The following is a 16,691-nucleotide window of genomic DNA, read 5'->3' as shown; positions in this document are numbered from 1 at the left end:
TAATAGCTGGGAGTCGGACAGAAGCTCTCCTTGCCTCATGACGGGTGTGGCCCTGGCACCCCCTCCGGTGCTAGTGACGCCACCGGGCATGAGGGGGTCCATGCAGTTCGAGCGGCCATAGGCCCCCTGGGAGCCTTGGGCTCCGGGCGGCCACCCAAATGATGATCCGCCACTGGCGACAGGTGCTTCACTAGAAGAGCAGGTCTGGCGGCGGCTCCCTGTACCCTCTTCCCCCCCCCCCCCCCTCTCTATACCGGCAGCAACAGAGCGCAGGGAAGAGAATGTGATGCACTCTGCTGCTGTCCGGTCTATGGTATGTGACAGGCGCTTCACTAGGTGAAGAAGCGCAGGTCTAGCGAGGGTACAGGGAGCCGCAGCCAGACCTGCGCTTCTTCTCCTAAAGGCGCCTGTCACATACTATAGACCGGACAGCAGCAGAGCTCATCACATTCTCTTCTCTGCTGCTGCCAGTTCCACAAGTGTATAGAGAGGGGAAATAGGGGTACAGGGAGCCGCCAGACCTGCACTGCTTCTAGTGAAGCGCCTGTCCCATACTATAGACCGGACAGCAGCAGAGCGCATCACATTCTCTTCCCTGCATTCTGCTGCCTGCTGCTCTATAGAGAACTGTATAGTACATAGAGGCAGAGAGACCGTCCTATGGGCAGATTGAATATTGCATGCAGTACTGGCAAACATCACACACGGTAAGACGTGTCCCTAGCAAATGGTCAAAATCAGGAAGTGTGAGAAAATAGATGTGTACTGTTTCGCAAGAAAAAAAAAAGCTGCAAAAAAAGGTACTTTGCAGTGAAAAAAATTGGTAGTAGTAATGTGTTCACATAGTGACATAATAGCAGTTTAATATTTATTTTTTTTGCCGAAAGTTTAGTTACGCTTTAAAATGAGTGCCTTTGTTTGCATTTAATCTTCTTATTTGGCATTTCTATAGCACCAACATATTCCACAGTGTTGTGCAGAGCGTGTGCTCACATCGGGCCCTGTCCTCAGTCTAGTTTCCCCTATTCTAACCAATCGCACAGTAGGGCTATTTTTCACAGGAAGACCATTACCCTCTATATTACAGAAGGAAGGCAGGGCGATTTCCATTCATGGCACGACAGAACAAATCTGTGACCTTCTCATATGCTTTGCATGGGTTATTGCATTTCATTAGAAAGCTATAAGTTGATGTGTAGGTTACTTCATTCCTGCATGGCATTATCAATGTCTTTTGTGTATTATCTAGTTGTATATTTATGATTGGATATGTTACACTTTAGATGCTGCCAAAGCTGGAGGGGATGCAGGAATGCCAGAAATAGAAGACAGTGAGCCAGCGAAGCCAGACGCGGTGCCCACTGGTAAGTCTGAGGTGGATATAATGGGGTTGAACTATTCCGTGGTCTGTTTTACAGTTCTTTATTCATTCACGTCTCTTATGTAGCTGAGAAGAAGGTAGACTTTGGTGCTTTGGCAAATGAGATTGGGGAGTCTGAGAAACAACCTTCTTTGCAACCGGACTCTATTGCAAATGCCCAAGGTAGGTACCATTTGCACTGTGCTGACATAGAAGTGTGGCTAGATGACCCCTTACCATGGCAGCCATTTTTAGTTTTTTTTTTTTTTCCCTACCAGCCATAAGGAGAGCCATAACTTTTTTATTTTTTCGTCGACATAGCCGTATGAGGGCTTGTTTTTTGCGGGACCAGGTGTATTTTTAAATGGCACCATTTAATGTACCATATAATGTACTGAAAAATGAAAAAACTTTTGAATCTTTATATTGTTAAAAACTTTACTAAACCATATTTTGTACTATTTGTTTCTTTTTTTTTTTTTTTTTTTTTTTTACTCCCTAGGAGATTTAAACAAGCAATCGTTTGATAGCTTGTACAATGCACTGCAATACTTATGTATTGCGGTGTATTGTGCTGGCAGGTTTTAATAGGAGGACTAACGTGGCAGACCTGAGGGCTTTATTAGGCCCCCGGCTGCCATGACCACTCCTCTTCATCCCACGATCGTGTTGTGAGGTTGCAAATGGGGTGACAGAGGGGCTCCACTCTAACAACTTAGATATTGCAGTCTGTATTGATTGCGGCATCAAAGGGGTTAAAGAGCCGGGATCAGAGTTTTCTCCGATACCGACCGTTCGAGCAGGGTGTCCATTTTAATATACAGTTGACACCCGCTGCGTATGGAGCATGCATAGCTCATGAACCCGCTCCATACCTACCCTGTACATGTAGGGCAGATGTTGGGAAGGGGCTCAAGTGAACTCTACTTTATTGTCCTTTTCCTTCAATAGGGAGTTGTCTAAACATACATTTTCTAGTACACAATCATTACATTATAAAAAAAAGAACTGGATAAGTATAAGAAATTCTGCGCTCAGTTTCCTAAGGTTATGTATTTTGAATTGTATAGTAATGTCGAGTATTCTGTCACCTCACATCCGTTTTTTTCTTACAAAGACCACCCCTGTACACATGTCTTGTTTGGGCGTATGAACGCCATAGACTGGTCCTCCCCTCTATATACTAGAGCAGAGGGATTCTAACAAGCAGTGGCTCTCCCTCTGACAGACTCAAGTCGTACATGCAATACATAGTGTGCCATTCATTCGAATGGCTGCATTTCTCCTATGCAAAAGAGTATTGATGTCGCTATAAAATTATTATACTTGGGGGAAAGTATAGTGGACTGCAGACTCTAAACTGCAGGGCTGGACATTATAGAACATACAATGCTAATAGTAATAATATATATCAAAGGTTCTGTTCACATCTATGTTGCGGCTTCCATACGATGGATCCCAATGGTGCCAGACAGAACCCAGAGAGACCTAATTACAGGGGGTCAGGTGGGCGCCATTGGGATTCGCTGTACGGAAGCCACGTCTGTCGATTTGACAGCCAGAATGTACTCACCGCAGTATGAGAGTATACTCGATAATATACATTCCGGTCACCCGTTGCGCTGATTCATATCCGTACAGGGGGGGGCCAGTCACATGATGAGTCGTGTCGTCATGAAGAAAGTCTGTACAACTAGACTTCTGGTCCCCCCCGGCAGCGCTATATAAATCTGATATTCTAAGAATCAGCACGACGGGGGACCAGAATGTATATTAGCGAGTGTACTCACATACTGCAGTGACTACACTGCTAATACTTTTTGGTCCCCACATAACCCCTTTTAATGTCAAATGTGACAGCACTACCGACAGAGGCTCTAAACTAAACCCAGAAAGCACTCAATGGGGGGCACAAAGCTTATGAATACGCTGTAATGCTTTTGGGCAGAACAACTTAGAGGACCTCTCTGCTTTCTTGACATGTCGGTTTTAGTAAATGATTGGGTTCTTAGACAGCTGAATTTTGTCGCTCTTCTTTTTATTCCACCTGGAAATACGTGAATAGATTACCAGCTGGGTGTTACCGTTCCTGTGTCAATGGGACGTGTCCCTACAGTGTAAGGGCTTATTCAGCCGAACGTGATATATGTCCGTGCAACGCGCGTGATTTTCACGCGCTTCGCACAGACCTATGTTAGTCAATGGGGCCGTTCAGACAGTCAGTGATTTTTACGCAGCGGGTGTTCGCTGCGTAAAACTCACGACATGTCCTATATTTGTGCATTTCTCGCGCATCACGCACCCATTGAAGTCAATGGGTGCGTGAAAATCACGCGCAGCACACGGAAGCAGTAAAAACTATGAATGAAAACACAAAAGCACCACGTGCTTTTCTGTTTACAAACAGAGTGTCATAATGATGCCGGCTGCGCGAAAAGCACGCAGCCGCACATCATATGGTGATGACAAACGGAGCTGTTATGTACCTTTTGCGCGCGCAAAACGCACACGCTCGTGTGAATCCGGCCTGATACTGTAAGGACGCACCTTATTGATAATATGAAAGATAACACGCATCGGTCAATTTAGTTATACATTTTAATGAGGGACAACACAACATAAAGATCTAAGAGAATTCCAGAATTATGTTTTAGCAAATAAATGTATTCCCAATAAAATAAGTTGAGAGCTGACCTGTCAATTTAAAAATGTCTGTACAGTTAAACCAAGGGTACACTAATGAACCACCAATATGGGAGGTATGTGTTTTGGATAAAACGACTTTAAGGGCAGAGCTGCAAATTGTCTTTTTTTTACTGCCTTAGCCAAGCACGTTCCTCCTGGTGCTGCCAAGAAGGAGTCTCTGTCCCCCATAGAAGACAACGCTCTGCATTTTGGTCAGCTGCCTCCGAAGCAAATCCCCAAAGAGACCAAGTCCAGGATGTTTCCAAATATAAAGCAAAGTAAGTCTGAAATTCTGAATTGCTTAGGAAATTCTTATGTTTTCATTAAACAATCCTTTTTATAAAAAAAGAAAAGAAAAAACGGATAGCTGTAGTTGCAACATGTTATCGGTAGTGAAACTCCATTGCTAGTAATGTCGTCATTCGTTATTGTTCCCTTCCGGTATTGTGTTGCTGGCATGTTTGCGGTTAATGGTTTGTAATAATTGTCATTTTTCTGCATGGTCCTTCCTGGCAAGCACATTCTTTTATAATATAAAGATATTATAGGTGCAAAAATCAAAGTATGTGAAAGGGGATTCCTAAGGGCCTGTTCACATCTGCGTTTAGGGTTTCCGTTCCTCTGCTCCGTCAGAGGAGCAGAACAATAAAAATACCGGAAGCGCTGGTTCCGCTGCATGACTGACACCATTGACTTTAGTGGGTTCTGTCAGGTATCATGGTGCCTGTCATTTTTGCGTAAAATATAGCGCAGCAGGCTACGCAATTGTATCCGGCATTTTGGACCGAATCTGTGACGAAGAGCCCCTACAGGAGCCTCCAACGCAGATGTAAACTGGCGCTAACAATTTAGTGGATACCTGACAATTTATGGCAGAGGGATGCATTGCCATCCTGTGGTCTCATCAGGTATTACAACTAATGTAAACCAGTTCATACAGATACTGTTTAGTGAATGGGTAAAACGTATTGTCATTCCATATCCTTCCACACGCTTCTTTGGTGTGTAAGTGTTGGCACACACGGTTTTTTCCTTTGATGGGATGGCCTTGATTAAAAAAAACTAACATCTGAAAACCTCCAGTTATGGCTGCACAGAAAATCTATGGCTAGACGTGGTTTCCTGGCAATAACAGCGGATTGATGGGGATGTCTTCATGCGACAACCCCTATTAAAGGTGCTCGTAGACATAACAATTTTGCTTAAAACTCATATTATTTATGTAATGTCAGTTTGATCAGCTTATATAATACAAATGATTTTCACAGACTTGATCACTGACCGTAACCAGAATTTTCAGCGGAATAGTTAGTAAAATCCCTCCAAAATACATTTATTCTCAGTTACTTAGGCGTTGTTCACACTACCGTATTTTTCCATTCAGTCTGGCTTCTAGTGTTTTTGAGGGCAAGAATAATAGTCTGCAGCTACAGTTATACCTATAGCTGAAATGGATTATTTAGAATCCGTTTCTAAATGAAATAACAAAAGAAATGGCAGTAGTGTGAACAGTCTTGGACGGCTCAGAAGCCAGATTTATACTCTGTTGTGCTGACTGTCAGAGTCCAGAACGATCGTGGCAGACACCGACCAAAGACAAATATCTGGGGAAAGTTGATCTACCGAGTTGGATCTTTTCGGTTGTTGTTGGTTGCAGTCTTGTATAGTCGCTCATGCCAAATCTGCATCCCATCAATAGAAGTTGCGGCCGGGCCACAGATTCAGACCGATATCAAACGGCGATTTGTGGTTTTAACTTATAGCGGCGTTGTGCAGAACGACAGCCTTCACAGACCGACCATGACTGTCATTCAGAGAACCGCCATCTGCAAGCCCTGACATATAGCCAGCTTTCCCCAGACACAAGGTTTTTTCTCCATTGACCCATGAGAGTACTGGATGGGGACCGGGTTTGCTGCAGTTGAATATAAATGCATCTAGTCCATTGGTCGTTCTCTGTACGGTGGGCCGGGCTACCCATTTGTAGCGTGTCTTGCTTAGAGCTGCTTATGTAACATGCTTTGAGTAGGTTAATTAAACGTTTGGCCACTTTGAGTTAATAATTTATGTATGGAAATAGTATATGAAGTGTGGAGGGTGCGCTGCAGATATCAGTATGGCGGATTAGAGGAAACTGATGCCACCCTTACCACTCTTCTGATCTAGAGGTGGTTTTATACTACTGGTGACAAGATATTCTTTTATAGGTTCTCAGACATTGAAATACAATTATTGTTTTTTTTATACAGCAAATTCTATATTGTAAAGCATCTACCAGAAATCAGTCAGCGATTGAGAGGCGGCAATAACCTGAACATTTCAGCTTCTAGAAGTTTTGTGTGGTCTGATGTCGCATTGGTGGGCGGATGATATTTTTATTATTCAAATGACTGGAACAGTCCCAGAAATTTCTTCAACAAATCTGCCGTGTGTATATTCACTCTTAGGCCGGGTTCCCATGTAGCGTAAACACTGCGGAATTTCTGCAGCATTTACAGTAGCAGCAAAGTGGATGAGGTTTAGAAAATCTCATGCCAACACTGCGGAAAAAACCCACAGCGTAAACGTTAATAAATTGATCTGCGGTGCGGAATTTAATTCTGCAGCATAAATTATTTATAGCGACTTATGCTGCGTTTTAGTTGATTTTCCGTTGCGGGTTTAATCCTGAATTCAATGGGGATGCAAATCTTGCAACAGAAAGCCAAGTGTTGCGACTTTTGCAGCGTATTCGCAGCGATTACACCGCAAAAATCGCAATTACGGAAAAAATAAATAAATAAAAAATGCTTGCCCAAAACGCTCTCCTTCTTCCTGCAGTCCGGCCTCCTGAGATGACGTTTTATCCCATGTGACCGCAGCAGCCAGTCACAGGCTGCATCGTGTCAAGGCCTGCAACGTCGTCATAGGAGGCCGGACTACGTGCAGAGATGACGGAGGGGGTAAACATGAGCGATTTTCTTCCGCTGTGGAAATTCCATTTGAAAAAACCGCGCCACAATGTGGTGGGATTTTTCGGACGGAATGTAGTTCGGGTTCAAGGCCGGGCACAATTCGTGATTTTTATGCAGAGTATCCGACCCGTGGGAACCCGGCCTTAGGCTGTAATCACATGTAGTTTTCGTGGCAGTCTTCTAAGCCAAACACAAGAGTGGATACAAAAGAGAGAAGTATCAGTCATTCCTTTATAGCTTTCCGTCTTTATGGATTCACTCTTGGCTTTGGCACAAAACACTGCCACGAAAATTGCATGTGTGATTCCAGCCTTATGAATCAGGTGACTATTTGACATTTTGTGACCACATTTATCATTGGATAACCCTCCGCTATTAGAAAAAGAGAAAAGTGACGGCTAGATGTGCGCTATATAAACACTATATGCCCTTTTCTACTCCACATCTGATCAAAATGACTGTCTGTGCCAATTTTTGTAAATGTGCCCCAATGTCATGTCAAATATAGCCAGGCGAGGGATTCTGAAGCCGGACCCGTTGTGATCCGCTGATCACTGGCTTTAATTTAAAAAGGGGTTGCCTTGATGGATATGTTATGTTCACATCCTCCACATCTGATACTCCATAATACGTCGGTTTTTCCGCAAATACAGTTTATAGGGGGCAATTCTATAAACAAATTTTTGGCACTCATTCAGACGTGGTGTCCACGTCAAAAATCAGAGCCAATAAAATGTGTGAACTGATGGTTGAGGTTTCGCATTATTCTCACCCATGTTATGCTACTTTTGGTCTTATTTTTACATTCAAGTACCGCTCAGATTTGGATCTACAGGGTGGGCCATTTATATGGATACACCTAAATAAAATGGGAATGGTTGGTGATATTAACTTCCTGTTTGTGGCACATTAGTCTATGGGAGGGGGGAAACTTTTCAAGCTGGGTGTTGACCATGGCGGCCATTTTGAAGTCGGCCATTTTGTATCCAACTTTAGTTTTTTCAATGGGAAGAGGGTCATGTGAAACATCAAACTTATCGAGAATTTCACAAGAAAAACAATGGTGTGCTTGGTTTTAACGTTACTTTATTCTTTCAGGAGTTATTTACAAGTTTCTGACCACTTATAAAATGTGTTCAAAGTGCTGCCCATTGTGTTGGATTGTCAATGCAACCCTCTTCTCCCACTCTTCACACACTGATAGCAACACCGCAGAAGAAATGCTAGCACAGGCTTCCAGTATCCGTAGTTTCAGTTGCTGCACATCTCGTATCTTCACAGCATAGACAATTGCCTTCAGATGACCCCAAAGATAAAAGTCTAAGGGGGTCAGATAGAGAGGCATTTCTTCTGCGGTGTTGCTATCAGTGTGTGAAGAGTGGGAGAAGAGGGTTGCATTGACAATCCAACACAATGGGCAGCACTTTGAACACATTTTATAAGTGGTCAGAAACTTGTAAATATCTCATGAAAGAATAAAGTAACGTTAAAACCAAGCACACCATTGTTTTTCTTGTGAAATTCTCGATAAGTTTGATGTGTCACATGACCCTCTTCCCATTGAAAAAACTAAAGTTGGATACAAAATGGCCGACTTCAAAATGGCCGCCATGGTCAACACCCAGCTTGAAAAGTTTTCCCCCTCCCATATACTAATGTGCCACAAACAGGAAGTTAATATCACCAACCATTTCCATTTTATTTAGGTGTATCCATATAAATGGCCCACCCTGTACATTAAATATTATTTTATGCACCAAAAATCTGCCCGCAAATCAGAGCAAACTGAGGGTTTTCAGATCTGCATGCTCATTCTTCTGTAATTGGTGAAATACACAGCTGATCCGCAGTGAAATCTGCATGTAACATGTACGTGTGGACTTACCTTTGTGGTATTCTGAGCAGTTCTGTCATCTGTTAGTATCAGTATATTTTCTATTACTATAAAGGGTGCAGAAGTTACGAGCACACTTGAACCCTGGAGCCTGAGGGGGGGGGGGCAAAGATCCCTCTGTCTCATATGGGGAGAATGATGTGAGATAGTTAGATTACAGATTCTGTTACAGATTTTGCATGGGGCTCAAGAGCTTCAAGGAAAAAGCAGGCTCCTGGTCACTCTGGAGGTTGTTGTCAGAATGCAGGTGCCATTTCTGGCAGCCTTTGTTCTGGTCTTGGGCTGATGTAATAATGGGCTTTGGTATAGAATACAGCCTACTGTAAAGGAGGTTTTACACTGGGCGATTATCAAGCAGACAAGCGTTCATAAAACGCTCGTTGCCGATTCCCTGTGTAAACAGGGCAGCGATCAGCAGGTGTAAGAGCAAACACTTGATCATCTGCTGGTCGTATAGTTTTAAAAAAAAGTCAAATATTATCATTGCCGGCAGCACACCTCATGATGTATGGGGGCGAGCGATCGGAGTAACGACCACTCGTCCCCATCCATAGCTCCATATGACAGGAGCAAGCAAGGCCCAATCAACGATGTCTCGTTGGTGGCGCTCGCTGCATCTGCTAATTATCGACTGGGGTAATAGGGCCTTAAATTACATATCTATTCTACTTCCATTCCCTTCTACTGCCTTGCAGGTGCTGTGATATCATCACATTCCTACAGATTAACAATTGGAATTGCTCTTGCTTACAAAAGGGGAGATTCTGATCCTAACATCATATTGACCTTTATAGTAAAACTCCTTATACAAAGTGGTTCCTATTCCTGTAAAGTTTGCCTTTGTGGCAGCACAATAACACTTGACTGCTCACTATTAATGCATGATCCCCATGCATGTGCCATTTATTCTGGATTTGTGCAAGTCCCCACTATCTAATAATAAATAGATTGCTATTTAAATACAACGGTTGTGTTTTATTGTTACCGGACATGGAGTATAAGTTTTGATGTAATTTATTCTTCTGTATGTGTCATATAACTGTGTTGAGTTTGAGTTGCTAAATACTATTGCCCCCTACCCTCTGTCAGAGCATTTCCTCTCTCTAATTTTAAAGGTACAATGAATCTCTTGTCCGGGACTTTGCTGCCACATTTTTAGACCTCGCCATTGCTTTGACAGGTGTAGTGATCTTTAGATGACTTCGTCTTTAGGATAAAAGTCATGTCCTGTCTATACTGATGTTTTCCTAATTTTCTCACATTTTCTTTCCTTCTCTTCTATCCCTTTCTGCTCCTTCCCACTCCCGACTTTCCAGGTCGGTTTTTTGATGAGAATGAGTCCCCTGTTGATGCTCAACATGGTTCTAAAGTGGCAGATTATAACGGGGATGATGGTAATGTGGGTGAGTACGAGGCAGACAAGCAGGCAGAGCTGGCCTACAATGAGGAAGAGGATGGTGATGGGGGAGAAGAAGACGTACAAGGTGAGCGTGGGCTCTGCCTGCGTCAAATTATCCCCATGTTGTTTACAATCCAGCTCTGGATTGTCCACGTCACATAACTCGTCACCAAGACTTTCTGCTATTTATAACCGTTTCTCAGCAATGGCTTTCAATACATTTATTGCTGGAGACATTAGATGACTGTGGGGTTCTGTGCTTCATTTCTGCATGCCTGATTTCTGTGCATTAATTCTCTAGTAAAGGCTTCCATTTTTTTTACTTTCTGAGGTGTGATTCTCTGTACATTTTAGTATTTGGACTGCATGTTTCTTGTATGTCTCCGTGTTATCGCTAATCTTTATGTTTCATTTTACTCACCACCATCATTCATGTGTTTGTGTATAGGGTTCATCTGGTTTGTGGTATTTTATCTTTCTTTGTCGCATATGTTATATATTGATCCTAATGCTTGGTGTGAAAAAAATTTGCAACAATGTTAAGAGTATGTACATTAGAATAGGTTAAAACGACCTTTCCTAAAGTGTGCGATGAATTCCTGTTTGCATTGAATATGGGGTTGGACAAGTTGATTTTAGACTAGAAGCCCTATAGACCTAGTTAAGTTAGACCTTTTTAGTGGCATAGTAATAAAAACATAAAAACAAGAAAAAAAAACAAAAAAACACCGGAAGCAATGGCTACCTGGCTCCAGGGTTTAGTCCAGCCCTGATGGTGTAAGAAATATAATTGCATGTTTTAACGTAACTACTGCTTGCATAGTGTGCCATGTCTTCTTAAAGGATTTGCTTTAAATTAGGACCCCATGTATTCTCAAAAACATCATCCGAGCCGTACCACCTATATTGGTTTGCGTCCTAGCCAAGATGGGGGAGATCTTTAGATGTTATGAACAGTAATGATGCTAAAAACAACATATCTGAACAATACCAAGAATCACCACCACACAAACTCACTGGATAGTCTAAGCCTGAGGCTCCATGCACACGACCGTATTTTTCATCAGTTATAACTGACCGTAATTACGGACCCATTCATTTCTATTGGCCGTGCTGAAAAAAATTATAGAACCTGTCCTATTCTGGTCAGTAATTACGGCAAGGACTCTCTCATAGAAGCCTATGGGACTTCCGTAAATACGGACGGTATCCATATTCTGTCCGTATTTACGGAAGCGTTGCTATGCAACATGCTGATATCATTGGCATCCTCCCTTTTTTTTACAGATCCGTATATACGGATGGAATATGGATGCCTAAGGATCCGTATTTACAAACAGTATTTCGGGATAGATGAAAATACGGTCGTGTGCATGGAGCCTGAGGGAGGTGTAGGCAAGCTGTATGGGTCAGCCAGATTTTTATTATCCTGATCTGGACAGCATCTATTTTATTAGAAACCCCACAACTCAGTCATGGTACAATAAATGAATGTATGGTGCATCGCAAGGAGAAGTCAATAACTAAAGCCACAAAGTATGGGATCTCAACGAGCACTCAGATCACTGTTACATAGAAGCGATTATTTATTGTAATACACTAAAAAGTTTATGTTCGAAAGCTCATAAATACTGTGCAACTACTTCAGACCTAACCAAAGCCTGTCCTGCAAGCTAGCCAGCGATAAATATTATGCCAATAACAAAAACAATGGTTATGCCACTAAATATTCGTTTAGTAAAGTGAAATCTGAAAAAAAAATTGTTTATACAGTAAGGGCCAGTTCACACAGTTTTGACGCGGAAAACGCACCAAAAAACGTCCGAAAATGCCTCCCATTGATTTCAATGGGAGGCAGAGGCGTTTTTTCCCGCGAGCGGAAAAAATGGCTCGCGGGAAGAAGGGACATGCCCTATCTTCGGGTGTTTACGCCTCTGACCTCCCATTGACATCAATGGGAGTCTAGAGAAAGCGTACTTGGCTGCGTTTTATGCCCGTGGGCGGAAAACGCAGCGAAAATCGGCGGCAGAGGAAAATCTGCCCCAAAATTCCAAACGGCTGTGACTATTTTTTTTTAGCTGGCCGTGCTATTGTTTTGAACAGCCTAATATTCATTATTCTTCACTTTCTGTAAAGTATTAACACAAACTGGATCCATGTAATTGTTTTGATTGAATGTGTAGTATTTCCAGAGCATTTGCATTTCGGCAAATAAAATGTATTAGTGATTTTGCACACGACACATTTTTCGACAATCTCCCTGCTTTTCAATACACTTTGTCCATCCGTCAACAAGCTTTCATATTTCTACATTAAAAAGTGTTTTAGGCTGAACTGCAAGCCACGAATGCACCGCTGTCTTCAGCTCTTCATCAGATGTGAGTCTTCATTCTTGTAGGGCTTCTTTCAGGGGACCAAACCGTGATAGTCTATCCAATAGAATCGGTTCACGTGCACGCTCGACATTATCAGTCGTGGACGGGCGTCCCACTCCTTCTTCATGGCTGACACTTTTATGACCTTCTCTAACCGCTCATACACACTTCTTAGCGACAAAACACTTTCTACATACTGTGCACAAAATCTTTGATATATATTGGCACCAGACACACCCTCAGACCACAAAAAACTAGTCCCTGCACGGTGCTTTTTTTTTTTTTCACAAGTGGTGCAGCCATTGCGTCTCGCACCACAGTCACAAATAAACAGACGTAACACGTTCAAACCTGCAAAGCAGTGACTGGGGAGAGAGCGACCGCGTACGGAAAGTGCTAATAAGACAGTGAGGCCAACAAAAGATAGAGATTGTGTATATATATATATATATATATATATATATATATATATATGCGCACATATATACACACAGTCCGGATACATGCATATATTGACAACGGTCCGTCTTGATAAAAGGTTACTATAGGGCATCTATAATGTGTAAGGAACCGCTGTGTGAGACCATTGGCTTATGGATTCCTAGCTGAATGGAAGTTCAAATTACAAATGGGATCAATGGCAAGAAAAAGTTAAGGTTAGAGAGCGGGAGATATATATATATATATATATATATATATATATATATAATTAGTGTTCAAGCTTCTTGCAATAATGGAAACTAAAAGGGCTGGCATTCAAGAGTATTTTATGGCTCCAAATAGAAGTACCAACGAATCCGGTGCAGGTGCATATGCCATGTAACCAGCAGAGCATGTATAATGTATAACCGGCAGTGGTTTCGGTGTTACTCATGGACCATGCGTCTGACAGATCCTCATGGCTTGGGGATCTGCAAAGTTGGTGAGGTGGCTTGAAAGGGTTGTACCAGAATGAAAAATTTCCTATCCACAGGATAGGTCATAATTTTTTGATAGTTGAGTGCCCCACCGATCGCGAGAACTGGAGTTTCAAACTCTGTTTCTCCTCACAGCTCACCTGCAAGTGAGAACATTAAATGGACCGGTGCTTGTTTCCATCATTCTCAGACATTGAATGAAGCGGCAGGCGCGTACTCGACCGCCGCTTCATTCAAGCTCCTCCTCACTGCGGAGGGGGGGGGGGGGTTGGGCTGCAGTGAAAGGATATGGGAGTTTGGAACCCCTGTTCTTGCAACAAGCAGGGCCCCGGCGATCAGAAAATTGTCACCTATCCTGTGGAAAGGTGATTAATTTTTGATTCTGGGACTACCCCTTTAATATACATCGAGAGAAAACTAGGCCGAGAGGAAGACCATTTTCATATTCCTCCTGAAGTCAATGCTTATCTCAATACAAGACTTTCCAGCCGGGAGTTCACAACACATGGCTGCGGCATCGGATGTCACTAACGAGTTTCATCCAATCAAGACTTCATCAGGGTTCGTGCGTGTGTGCGTAGCGCAAGATGAGCTCGCTTTTTAAAGGCAAACTGGCCAGGTAAACAGGTTTCTTAAGGAGAAAATACATGTATAATTCCGCAATGCGTAAAGCTTACCTGAGCCAAACAAAAAACAAAACAGGTCTGTGTACCAAGTCTCACCAATAGATAGCTTCACAATATCACAAACTATTAAATATTATAATACTCTGACAATTTATTTTGACACAAAGGGGTGAACGTGTTAAATACATCCACATGGGTTCCTTTTGTAGGAGGAACCGGTCTCTGTCACCACCTCTCCTAGCCTTATATAATTGATAGATGCCCATGGAGGCGAAACCAGAGAGACATTTATTCTGGACATGTATAAAGTCAGATGCCCAATCATTTTTATGTCCCTTCTTGTTTTTCCCCAAAAAAATTTACATGGACACTGAATATACACTATTATTGTTGATCTACAGGTCAATAAATTTTTCACAATTAAGCCCCATGCACACTAACGTGCTTTTGCGGCCGCAATTCCCCCGAAAATCCATGGGAGAATTGCGGCCCCATTCATTTCTATGGGGCCGTGCACCCGACGTAGTTTTTACAGTCCATGCATGGCCTGGGAGCCCGCACCGCAGAAAGAACGGACATGCCTTATTACGGCCTTATTACGGCCGTCTTCTGCGGTCCGGGCACATTGAAAATAATGGACGTGGCCATGTGCATGGCCCGCGATTTGCAGGCGGCTTGCGGCTGACAGTCCGCAGCCGGCCGACCCGAAAATCACGGCCGTGTGCATGAGGCCTAAATGTTTTGAAAGCAGAATCCGTGAATGTATCATTCTTGATCACAAAGTTGCCACTACTCTACCACACTTAAACATGCCCACTTGCGCGATTGATCAGCCACATACTGTTACAAGAAACCTTTCTTTCGAATCTACTTCTTACTAATATTTCACATAGGTTTGATGACCTTCTGGCAACCACACTCTGGTACTCACCCACAATGAACTTAATTTCATAATTTAGCATCAACTGATACCAATTATATAATTTTTTTGTAATATTGTAGTTAATCCCAGTGATTACCATCACCCCCATGTTTTGATTAATGGATAAACTAAAAAAAATATAAAACAAAAGAGATAATAGGGTTTACCAGATTACCAAATATGCTAACCATTGGGACCAACTACAACAAATGTTATAAAAATCAGCGTCATTTGACGCTTAATGATGAAATAAAGTCCAATGTTGGTAAAGACTCCAGAGTGGTTGCCAGAAGGGCATTAAACCTACGTGACATCTTGGTAAGAAGTGGATTCAAAAGGAAGGTTTCTTGTTAGGGTATGTTCACAATCGCAAAATACGCCTGAAATTACAGAGATGTTTTCAGGCGAAAAGAGCTCCTGAATTTCAGACGTTTTTGCATGTACTCACATTTTTCGTGGCGTATTTTACGGATGTAATTTGAGCTGTTCTTCATTGGAGTCAATGAAAAACGGCTCCAAAAATGTCCCAAGAAGTGTCCTGCACTTTGACGCGGGCGTAATTTTATGTGCCGTCTTTTGACAGCGACGCCTAAAATGACACCTCGTCTGAACAGAACATCGTAAGACCCATTGCAAGCAATGGTCAGATGTTTGCAGGCGTAATGGACCCGTCTTTTCAGACGTAATTCGAGGCATAAAACGCCTGAATTACATCTGAAAATAGGTCGTGTGCACATACCCTAACAGTATGTGGCTAAACAATCACCGCAAGGGCATGTTTAAGTATGGTATAGTAGTTCAATATGCAACTTTGTGATAAAGAATGATACATTCACTGATTCTACTAGTTAACCCCTTCCCGACATTCGACGTACCCATACGCCAAAGTCGGGTAGGGGGAAGTATGGAGTGGGCTCACTGAGTGAATCCGCTCCATACGATGCGGGTGTCGGCTGTTTATTACACCCGACACTTCAGAGTAACGAGCGGCATCGGCTTAATAGTTGCCTGTCAGAATCACGATAAACTGCAATACAATACGCTGGTTGAAGTCCCCTAAGGGGACGAATAAAAAAATTAATGTTTTTTTTTGTGTAAAACTAAATAAATTAAAAGTAAAAAAAAAAAAAAACATTTTCCCCCTAGAGCATAGTAAATAAATAAACATAATTGGTATCGCCGCGTCCGTAAAAGTCTGAACTATTACAATATATCATTATTTAACCCGCACAGTGAACAAAAAAAAAAATTGTATACGCCAGAATCTCTATTTTTTGGTCACCTCATCTCCCACAAAAAAAAATGAAATAAAAAGTGATCAACCCGTCACATGTACACCAAAATGGTATTAAAAACGACAACTTATCCCGCAAAAAATAAGCCCTCGTACCACTTAATCGACGGAAAAATAAAGTTATGGCTCTCGGAATTTGGCGACACAAAGTAAATTTTATTTTTTACACTTAGGTTTTTACTTGTAAAAGTAGTAAAATATATAAAAAACTATATATATTTGGGATCGCTGTAATCGTATTGACCCACAGAATAAAGTTAACGTG

At 42.3% G+C, this 16,691-nt stretch overlaps 1 protein-coding gene across 4 annotated transcripts in view; it reads left to right on the top strand.

The window, feature by feature from the left end:
• GOLM2 (golgi membrane protein 2) overlaps nt 1–16,691 on the top strand; it is a 67,654-nt gene that overhangs the window by 38,271 nt on the left and 12,692 nt on the right. Inside the window, exons 6-9 of one of the 4 annotated variants that reach the window (XM_075858423.1) lie at nt 1,284–1,364; nt 1,448–1,543; nt 4,186–4,323; nt 10,210–10,296. In XM_075858423.1, the coding sequence (XP_075714538.1) occupies nt 1,284–1,364; nt 1,448–1,543; nt 4,186–4,323; nt 10,210–10,296 (402 nt within the window). Of the gene's footprint in view, nt 1–1,283; nt 1,365–1,447; nt 1,544–4,185; nt 4,324–10,209; nt 10,378–16,691 lie in introns of all 4 variants that reach the window. The other 3 variants (XM_075858422.1, XM_075858424.1, XM_075858425.1) reach the window with 3 other exon arrangements.

This window comes from Rhinoderma darwinii, chromosome 3, assembly GCF_050947455.1.
Source record: "Rhinoderma darwinii isolate aRhiDar2 chromosome 3, aRhiDar2.hap1, whole genome shotgun sequence".
Classification (NCBI taxonomy): Eukaryota; Metazoa; Chordata; class Amphibia; order Anura; family Rhinodermatidae; genus Rhinoderma; species Rhinoderma darwinii.
The sequence above is the reverse complement of the archived record's forward strand: the minus strand, read 5'-3'. Positions and strand labels throughout refer to the sequence as shown.